General features: G+C 34.3%; 1 protein-coding gene across 2 annotated transcripts in view; it reads right to left on the reverse strand.

Moving 5' to 3' along the window:
* The window catches only part of LOC106458238, a 137616-nt gene that overhangs the window by 88372 nt on the left and 37545 nt on the right, over nt 1-11699 (reverse strand). For both annotated transcript variants that reach the window (XM_022384386.1, XM_022384387.1), the window contains exon 2: nt 1580-1681. In XM_022384386.1, the coding sequence (XP_022240094.1) occupies nt 1580-1681 (102 nt within the window). The remainder of the gene's footprint in view (nt 1-1579; nt 1682-11699) is intronic.

An 11699-nucleotide genomic window follows, 5' to 3' on the forward strand; every position in this document is an offset into this window, starting at 1 on the left:
GCGACCCGCAGATTGCGAGTCGAGTGCCCTAACCACCTGGCCATGCCGGGCCTAATAGACTACAGGAAAGGCAGCTAGTTAAAGCCATCCACCGTCAACTCTTGGGCTACTCTTTACTTAATAATAATAGGATTGGCTGTAACATTATAACGCCCCCACGGTTGAAAGGGTGAGCATGTTTATTGATGGGATTTGATTTATTTGTTTGTAATTAAGCACAAAGCTACACAATGAACTATCTGTGCTCTACCCACAACGGGTATCGAAACCTGGTTTCTAGATTTGCAAGTCCACGGAGAAGGGATTTGAACCCGTACGTCGAGTGCTTTAACCACCATGTCATCCCACATTACGAAATAATGCATGCATTGTAAGTAACTGGCACACAATAGACAACAACGAAACTAAACGCACATTTAAGAATTACACAAATTCACCACATCGTATTATTTAATGCTCCATTGGCTTATTATAAAATACACATATCTAAATAATTGTGAATGTGTCTGTAGTGAATCTTTGTAACGTTACAAGTTTTCTTTTAGATGTAGATCTAAAGGTTTATGGTTCGCGTCCCATCATTGAGGAGAAAAAAATAGGGCCGTCGGTACGTTCGTTATAAGAGAGGCGGTCAAATCCCACTATTAAACTAGTATACACTAAGAATTGGCGGTGGATTCTGTTGATTGGTTGCCTTCTCTCCAGTCTATCGATTCAAAATTAGATATGATTATCACAGATAACCCTTGGATAGCTTTGCGCAAACAACAAATCAAATCTGTTAAACGTACACACGCTTTACAACCGTTTATAATTAGTCAAAGATTTATATTTTTATCATAAAATATTATAATGACTTTTATAAGTGATTTTGACAAGCATTCTGCGTTTTTAATCTCCTAACTTTTTGAATTTATGAATGTAACACATTTGTGTACACGAAAGAAAGCTACAGTATGTATTTCTACTATAATCAAAGTGTATGGTATTTGGAGACGTATTTTACACAACAAAATGAACCAATGTTTATATAGGATTTGAAGAATTTGTAGCACTGATGCTACTAATTTATTCTTGTAAACTATATAGGAGAAAAATTGTTTAAAATACTAAAAATGGAATTACACTAAATCAGTATAACTAGGTGGCAAATGGAAAATCGATTAACAGACTGGGCTTCACATTTAGTCTTAGTATATTCAAAGAGTACTAATGAAACATTATACTACTAACAACAGGTTTATTGCTACAAATGTCACTTTTTCGGTTTCTCTAAAACATTAAAACCTGATACTTTGAATATTTGCGAAAGTTTACATTTTCCTGAAATTTACTGATAAAGATAATTTATTCTGTAAATAACGTAAAAAAATTTAATCAAATGTTTTCAACCTAATAATACGTGATACATACATATATATAATCAGTCATGTCAGTAAAATACAATAAGAGCTAATCACCTAAGCACAAAAAACGAAAAAACTATCGCATTTTAAACATAGAAATTAAAATTATATATGCACGAGCCCAATCAGCTAATCACACCAATTCTAAACGTATATATAGTGTTTGTACTTACACCATGACACCAGGAGGAAGCTCCCAGACACATTCTCCTGAGATCAGATTAGCATACATGTGCTCCCGTGTTCGGGGTTCAATGATCTCCACCCAGTCCACTCTGAGGAAAAGAAAATATTCATAATATAGTCAGTGTTAAAGTTACTTTAATTTACAATGTAATATAAAAAAAATAGCGAGAGAGAGAGAAAGATGTAATGTTCTTCAACGTAATACAGAGGATTGAATACGGCATATTAAATCGATTTTAAACATGCATATCAGCAAGTCCCCTAATAACTACTGCCATATAAGGTCGAGGTGGAACGGAATGTATCACAACTACATTTTGATATTGTTTGGCTTTCGTAAGTAGTGTGATGTCACAGAAAACTGATCACTTTTGGGGATAGCATGTAATAGCCTTTTCCAATGCTTAATATTCATATACTCTGATCATAAAGATCTGTTCAGATCAGGGATTCAGAATGTCCAAGATGGGGATATCCCTTGAAATTAATGACATTGAAAAACAAAAGAACATGGTCAAACTGGTGAACGCAGAAAGACACCTTCAAAAGCTATACTTCTGCTGTAGTAAGCAAAGTCCGGCGTCTTGCTTGTAACAGGTGAGAATCCATGAATAAAAAGGTCAGTAGGAAAAAGCCGTCCACGTTACCCAGGCAACAGCACACGACATAATAATAATAATAATAAATCTCCGTCTGAAAACGAGGCCAACAGGGTATGTGTTCGCCAAGATAAGGCTTCAAGTCCTATCTCTCGTTCAACCATCTCACACCTCAAGAAGCTGCAGAATGAAACGGAGATTCAGGCTATTCCATACGAAGACATACCGGTCAAATCACAAGACACAGCGCCTATCGTTTCCTGTGCGGTAAAGAAAGGAAATTAACAAATATATAGATAACCAGTCAATCTACTGAATAAGAATGAAGACTTAATGGTGACAGTATGTCATATGTTATCTAAACACAGAGTATATTACGTGGTGAGAGTAAAGGACTACACACCTAAATCAAACAATCTGCTTACATTCCAAGACTATATGAAGCCTACTTTATTTCTTTGTCTCACTCTTTGAAGCAGTACCGATGAGCCGTGAATTCGGTGAAACTAGTATGTTGCAATGAATCAAAGAACAGATTAGGTCTTTTTCTTCACTGAAATTTGCGCTTTGGTGAAAAATAAAAGCAATTAATAAATAAATAACCAGTTAGTCCGCTGAATAATAGAGGATAACTAATTGTGACGATATGACACACGTGCCCCCCAGTGGCACAGCGGTATGTCTGCGGACTTACAAGCTAGAAACCGGGTTTCGATACCCGTGGTGGGCAGAGCACAGATAGCCCATTGTGTAACTTTCTGCTTCTACAAACTAACAAATGACACACGTAGTCAAAACACCTAAATTAGTTAGGTTATTAATTGTGAGTAAAGGTCTATACGTCTGAATAATTAGTTTTTTATTAATTTTCTTAAAACTATATTTCTACAAATACGTAAATATTAAGCGTAATAGCCCCCCCCCCAGTAGCTCAGCATTAAGTCTGAAGGCTCATACCCTAAAAAACAGGTATCGTTATTTGTGTAGCTTTGTACTTAATAGCAAACAAACAGCACAAATTACGCGTAATCAATTTAAATATCAAAAGAACGTCGTACATGATTTTTTTAATATATTAGTAGTATTAAAATAGAATTTAAAATCATCTAGAGACATCCAGTGAGATCACAAACTTTATATATACTTCTGATATTTGGTGTTTTCAACCTGAACTAAACCTTATGCTACACGTGAACTAAATGGCCACGTCAGAGACCTCAAAGCTCGTGTATATCCATCCCTAATTTAGACTGCTAACCAAAGGAAGAGAAACCAGTCAGTAGTTGCAATTCTTAGCTAAAGAGAGGGATTGACTGTCACGACTATAAAGCCCCTACAGTTGAAAGCCTGACGGGTGTTAAGCGATATATCAATATCGGGACTCATCGGGCCGACAGACATGGTATTGGTCGCGACACTATTTATATTATCAAATTGCCTGAACAACAACTGTTTCGTTGAGAAGTGTAATTTATACTATAGATGTACTTTGTTGTTGTTTCCTTAGCGCAAAGATACACAATGGGCTATCCGCGCTCTGTCCATCGCGGGAATCGATTAAGTCCGTAAACATAACGCTGACTGGCAGGAAAACTAGATGTACTTCTATTAAACAGAAATATATTTTAAACATTCTCAAATGTTATATGAACACATATATTGACTGTTTGTTGTAAAACGAAAACCTACACAATGGGCTATCCGCACTCTCCAACGCGGGTACTGAAACCCAATTTTGAGCGTTATAACCCCACAGATTTACCGCCGGGTCAACAGGGAGCTTATACTCATTGGACAAAAGTAACAAAATTCGGTCTCGAACATTATATTGCCCAAATTAAACACCTATTTCACCTTTTAGATAACTATATATATCTATATAATAACTAAAATTCGGTATCTGTGACGCTCTGAATCTCCTGAACGGTTAAACGTTGAAATATATATATATATATAATAATAATAATACACAAACATTTAAACTTATTAACCAATCCAAAGATACGGTAATTAATAACTTCATTACAGCTTATAAAAAAAAGCATTCTAAATCAAGTTATTTTGTAGATTTATATTTTCTGTATGCTATTCCTTAACTATCACCGATTAAATTTTATTTCTAGTTCAATAAAAACAATTATTAAACAATCGGCCATATTATTAAATAAATTACTTAACATTTTATTTGGTAAAATTAAAAATGTAAATAGTAATAATAAGAAACGCATGTTTTGGATAATGAAAGTAATCAACCCATTTTAAAATATCTAAATAACAGTGAAAAATATTCAAACATTTGGTTTTACCACACTGTATACCACAATCCCATTGAGAGATTTAATTTCTGTTATGAATTCAACAACTGAACACTTCTGTTATCCTTTCATAGTAGCCCCCCAGTGGCACAGCGCCATGTCTGCAGAACATAGATAGCCCATTGTGTAACTTTATGCTTAATTACACAAACAAACAAACCTTTCATAGTACTGGAAGAAACAAAATTTAGCTTCAAAAATATACAAGATATATTAAGTTTCTATATTTATAATAATTATGTTTTTTCAGTAACCAGGTAAGTAAACAAGTAATACGAGTTCCAATGGGAGCTAACTATTCTACTTCTATTGTAAATCTATATCTTTATTTATATGAAAATAGGTTTATTGAAAATTGCATGAATTCGGAAATATTTGTTTTAACTTACAGATATATAGATAATTTAATTAGTATAAATAATCCTGAGATAACTAATTTTATTAATACTATTTACCCTGTAGAATTAGAAATTGAAGGCACATTAGAGGCACATTATTTAGATCTAGAATTTAAATAATTGATAATGATCTTGATCTAAATATTTTTGAAAATAAAAGAAAATATTTTTCTTTTCCAATATACGGCCTATCCTCTTTTAATAGTAATGTGTTATACTCTTCTAAGTATTATAACTTCACAATTATTCAGATTTTGTAAAATTTGTAATAAATTACAATATTTCATTATTAATGTTTATATATTGATGCAAAAATTAATATTCAATGAATTTAATAAAGGAACTCTAAATAAAATTATTAAAATATTTTATGATAAATATAAAAATGTACTAAATAAATATCAAGAAGTAAAAATTAAGGAGTTTTTGCTGAAAGTTTTGATGAGTATTTTTTTTGTTTTTAATAAGGTCGTTTAAACAAATTGGCACTACTTTTATGCGGATGAACACCTTATTGTATACAAATGCTCGTGTAAAGTCTGAAAACTAGTAATTACAGTGGACTTAATGAGTGGTGGTTGGGAGTTATACTAGTTAGTTCAGATAATTTGATTGGGCTTTTATAACTCTATAGTACTATAATTGATCTATTGTACTACTGGTTAAATTAGAGTTTTACTACTATAATGAGAGCTGGAATGCCAATCTCGGGAGGTAAGTTTATCTCACCTACCCCTAAGTGGTAGTACCTTATTTGTTTTTTCACTTTGAAGAGAAGTCACCTTCCCACACATATCTGCAGACAGTGAAGGGTGATATAAATGTGAGATGTTGTGGGATTGAGCACCCACATCTCGCTCTCCTAACTCGTATTTCTTTTGATGATTTTATTGTATTTTATGAATTTCTTCAAGTGAGACTGACGATCGGAAGTTAAGACTGATAGAAGGTATACCTCCACCGCAATGTGGGTCCTACTTCCGAAGTCACCTCCAAAACCCAGGTCATATTTCATATTCCACATTATAGCCTGTACCCTGGGGATCCTTTTAATTTATGCAGTCTTTAATTTAATTTTTTTTGTTGGGCTTGTTTTGTTCATTTAAATGTCATTTATCACAAGTTTGGATTTGCTGTTTTTATCACAGTTCTTCCTTTTGATTTTATTTTATTTGACTGTTTAAGTATTAATTTTCGACGTATGTATATATAAATCAAAATACTTCTTTTCAACGTTACATTACAGGAAACTTATTCTTTCTTTTTTTTTTGCAATCATATTGATATACAATTGATCCGTCATCTTCGTATGTGCGGTTTAGTTGTTTTAAAGTAAAGTTACATTGGGCTATCTACTGTGTCCACCACGGGGAATCGAACCTCCGATTCGTATGTGCCGAATGGTCAACGTGAGAGAAAGAAAAACATATTAAGAACAAAGATGTTTCTTTTTTATGGGGAAATTTCACGGAAAAACGAGACTTCCTCCGTCGGCTGATTGAAAGGAATATTTCGAAGATAAAAGTATAAACGAAAAAAAACGCATAAAGAAAGGAACATATCGTATACATACATGAGTTTATCGTACCATGTCGAATAATATGATTTGAATTGAACCAATTATCTTCCCACTGACATTTCTTAGAAATAACAACTGTCAAAAAGCGCTCATTTCAGTAGCGGTCTTTTCTTGCGCTCAGTAAAATGACAAGGAACGCTGGCATCCAGCGGGAAAAATCCCCTCTGGCTACTTAGCGAACCTGAGCGCTCTATAGTGCTGAATGCACCCGTTGCATCGAAACCCAAACATTTATGCCAAGAATAATTGCAGTCAGTCTCCTTTGCTTAAAAACAAACGCAGTGCAACTTAACTTATTGAACTAACACATGAAATGACAAAATACTGTTGTCAATGGCTCTCTAGACAATCATATTGCATATATGTTATGATCCAAGGGATTGGGTTGACTGCATATTTTATATTTATTCGTTACTATTCTTAGGAAAATTACTACTGAAATGTTTCAACGAGCATCCGCTAGTAAGTACATAAGACGATATAAGCAAAATATAACACAAAATATAATAGTACTAAGTAATTTAAAATTCTATTGTTTTGTTATATCAAAAAGGTTTTCATAAAAATTGTTACACATTTAAGTTTTATTGGTTATAGAAGTGAGTAAATTCCGTTACCTGAAGAAAGACTGGGTGGTCGGTAAATCGAATGGTTTAAAAAAGTTCAAACGCTACGATATGGTAATATAATAAATATATCATTCAGTAGAGTTTACACAAGAACTGGACTTTCCGAAAATATTCTCTTGGTTTCAATCTGAGCTACTTACCAAATTTTCACTAATTCAACATTTGTTTCTGTAGAGCTTGGTCTAGTGGTTAGCCTGTCGGAGTGTATATCGAAGGTTCCTGGTTTCGAGACATGACACGCTCCATTTAAGTTGTGATCGCGTTGTAATAGTGCGAAATAATTGCCATTACTCAGCTAAAGAACCAGACTTTTTTTTTTTTTTTTTTTGTGGTGGCGGGTGCGATTGGCTGTATGCCCTCTAGCCGGTGGTTCAAAATTATAACCAGTTACATTTGGAACGTACGAGGTTTCTTCCCATGTCTCGTTTAGCCCAGGGGCGCATAAGATACTACCCAGGCCATTCATTACCAATTCTTTTGTTGAATAACTTTATAATAGTATAAACACACACTTAAACATCCCAAAGTATATCTAATATGAATTTAAGTTTTTTCTATATATTTTAAGTTCCTTCACGACTTTTTTCTTAAACTTCTGATGATACGACAACCGAGGACGAGGTTATACAGTACACTTAAAGCCAGCAGGCAAACTATTGTTTGTAGTTAAGCGCAAAGGGCTATCTGTGCTCTGCCCACCACAGGTATCGAAACCCGGTTTCTAGCGTTGTAAGTCCGCAGACATACCACTGTGCCACGGGGGTGCTACTATTGTTGAAACTACAAAACGAAGTTAATTGATAATCCAGACTCGATTTGAAATAAAAATAATGAGGCAAATGGTTGATAAGCAAAACATTTTATTAAACATAAATAAACCATCAAAATTGGTACGTGAACGCTGGGTTGTGAAATACCTTGTAAATGCTTTACTCTTTTACTTACTGCTTGACTTTCTGTATTACCTCAATGTAGCACAGAAGGTGCAATACATTGAAACAAAGCAACGTCTGACAAATGCCAGAAAAATTCTGAGCAATTTGCTAAGAATTATATTACATTTCTAAGCAACCAGAACTTCCCAGAATGCCACGTCACCAGGCACTATTAAAAGGAAAGGGGGGGGGGGGCAGAATTTCCGATCTTCACATATGGGCAACGTATTAAACAACCCACTGAAACCCGTTCAACAAATTATCCAACAATCAAACCAGTTTTGAAAGATAGACAAGTTCTGGGCTTAAACCTACAAACAGCTTATAAAGACAAGAACAGCAATTATAAAGAAGACTGTATAATAATGTTAACTACACCATATTTGCTATACCGAGTGCCGACGAGATCATTCGAACTATACCGAGGCTCTTCAGGACAGCTACTGATACGACAGATTTAGTAGTGATCGAGATGCTCTATATTAGCATATTTTTAAAACACAACTGTTACTGGTGGGAGCTAGACTTTAAGGTTGGTGAAATGTAATTTTCATCAATTTTATTTATGCCACAATATGTTAGGATTAGAGTAAGGATTTTTCACCCCATATTATTCTTTATTTTTATTTAGTTAACCTGTTTATTATTCAGATGAACTGGCGAACCAGCAAGCTAGACTTTTTCATCCCAAATCGGGTCTAGGGACCACAGCTTCAGTGATGGAAAGACTATAATTTATGGTTGGGAATATCCTGTTCGGTCTAGTAGTTACGGTGTCGCAATACAGAACCGAGGTTTCGTGGGTCGCGCACCGTTACTGTCAAAAATAAATAAAATCGCGCTCCCCATTTTGGGGCCTTAGATGCGTTATAAGAGAGATGGTCAATTCTCGCTATATGATTATAGCTGCTCACCAGGTGGTTGTGGGTGATGTTGACTAGCTAGATAGATGTTGTCTATCACTTCCAAATTAGAGACGGCCTTGCACGAAATTGAACAACAACAACACAACAAACCTTAAGTGTAGCTTTTTAAGACATATTACAACTTGAAATAAAAAATGGGAAACCAAATGATCCTCTTGAAATGTTATTTCAATTTTCCATTCACTTACAAACAACAACGGTTCTCTCCACGGATGCTAAGCAGTTTCCATTTAAAATAAAATTCAACACGACAAGAGTCTATTGGAGCTATCATATTGCCTTCGTCCCTCAAATATTAAATTTGTAAATATCCGACAATCAGGTCAATGTCATAAAGCAAGATCATTCTTCAATTCTAGATTTTAAACCACAGCCGCAAAAGCTTCTTTACGTTTGATTTGTGCATCTAAAAATATTTTTTTTTTTATCAAAAATGGTTATCTGCAATATTATAAAGAGAGGATACTTCGTAAAACAATATCCACACCGTTTAGATCTACTAAAAACCCAGACACAAAACGGAGAAACCACGAATACATGAACTTGTAGGATGGTATTTTTATATGACCTTGTAATTGTTAGGTGATGATAGGATTTTTCTTGTGGTGCACGTAATTACCATAAATTGGACACGCTTATCCTATCATTGACACAGCTATGACAAGACAATCCCCATCATTACATTTTCACTGCTGGAATTTCGAGAAACGGCTACGAATGAATCACAGTGCAGCAGGCTTACTGCACTCCATGTGCATAGCGTGACCGGGTGAGACAGTAATGCCTATTGTGTATCGAAAAATCGACTACTATAGAAATCAGCCCGTATGAGTCACACTTCGTTCGAGCCAAGATGGGATACAGACCTACCTAGTGATATTTATAACGTTCAGGGGAGTGACGCATTGATTGAGGCGTAAGGAATTCCACAAGAGATTAGAATCAAGCCTGCTTTTTGGAGAAGGTGTTTCTGATCGTAAAATATACAATTATAGTACACAAATATGACTTATAATGCCACATGTCGTCTTAAACGTTCAAACAGTTGGTCACAAAATATCCAAAAAGAACTAAAAATACTTATAGTTACATACACACAAAGAGCAGTAGCCATCTTGTAACATGTTAAAAATGATAGTGTTAGGCTGACAAAGAAACTTCCCGCTACAAAAATAGATAAATCATAGGTCACGTGGCAACGGTTACACAGATGGAAGAGTACGGAACATATCACTTCGGAAATTGAAAGAATGAAAAATCAAATATATAACATTATATAATACTTATAACGTTTTCAAAATCAGATGTGTTTTCTTACACTTTTGACCGGTTGTTCACTTGCATTCTCGTACCTTAAGGATATCTTAGTGTAACAAGGTCTTCGAAGGTAATTAAATCTACATCATAAAACTTCCATGATCCAATAATTCTCCTTGCGTCTTTTATACAATAATACCTCAGTACTATTTTACAAATAAATAGATTTGGTTTTACTTAAATGTTGGAAACTATGTCTGTTCGTACCAGCTTGTTACCAACAACGTAAATGTTGATATACAGATGCATCACATTATTTGACGTCTAATAAACTAAAAAACTTGAAAAAAAAATCCAATTAATTATTTTGTAGTATTTCTTTACTGTTAAGCTGAAATTATCAAAAGTCCACTTATCGACAAACTGTGTTAATTCTGTTTTCTGAGACAAACAGTTACATATTCAACTACTTTAAGTTATAGCAAATATTTCTTTTTCAAAAAAGATTTGTTGGTTCGTTTTTTTCTAGCACAAGCCTACATAACAGACTAACTGTACTGAGACAACCGCGAGTGTTGAACCCAGATGTTTAGCTTACTACTAAGCCAATGTGAAACTTTCGAGAAAGAATCCTCATTGAAGATTTGCTAAGTTACATATTATAAAACAAAGTTCGTTAGCATGTAACTTCATTGACTTGGTGGGACGACCCCTGCGACCCACAGTAAAATATCTGACCACTAAAATCAGAAACTCAGTCGACGGTTCAAATAAAGAAAAAAAATATGACCATTGGATCGCATAGTGATATATCTTCTCTTTGTGTTGAGTAGTTCGATAAGTAAATAATACCATCAAAACTAGAGATTATGGATCGCATAGTGATATATCTTCTCTCTGTGTTGAGTAGTTCGATAAGTAAATAATACCATCAAAACTAGAGATTATGAAAAAAACGGATATTTTAAGACTTAGATTGAAGTGGCATAAACAGAAAACTTGCTGAGAATCTATCATTTGTAACGAGTAAAATATGTTTATACCAACAATTCCATTTCAGCCATTTGAGATTTTTGAAAGGAACATGCGAAAATAAACATGACTTTGTGTGCTATGAACGGGTAAATTTAAGGTTTATAAACTATGAACCTATACATTAAAACATGTGACATACGTAACATAGCTGTCCAAATTTTTGTATCGTATTTCTCAAGGCAATCGACAAACCTTTCAACCCCTCTACCCATTGAAAGCAGAAAATATTACAACTCTCCACAGCTGCAGCGTCTGGTGAGAACTGCACGTGTCCAGTTTCAAATTGCCTGTAATAAGATTACATGGGTCAAGATTTTTGTAAGAGACAAAACAGGTTTCACGAACAGCTGAGGGCATGGTAGAATGTAACCGTTAAACTCGTTGAAATAACTCCAAACCATGATTCAATATATATATATATATATATATATATA

This window comes from Limulus polyphemus, unplaced genomic scaffold, assembly GCF_000517525.1.
Source record: "Limulus polyphemus unplaced genomic scaffold, Limulus_polyphemus-2.1.2 Scaffold434, whole genome shotgun sequence".
Lineage (NCBI taxonomy): Eukaryota > Metazoa > Arthropoda > Merostomata > Xiphosura > Limulidae > Limulus > Limulus polyphemus.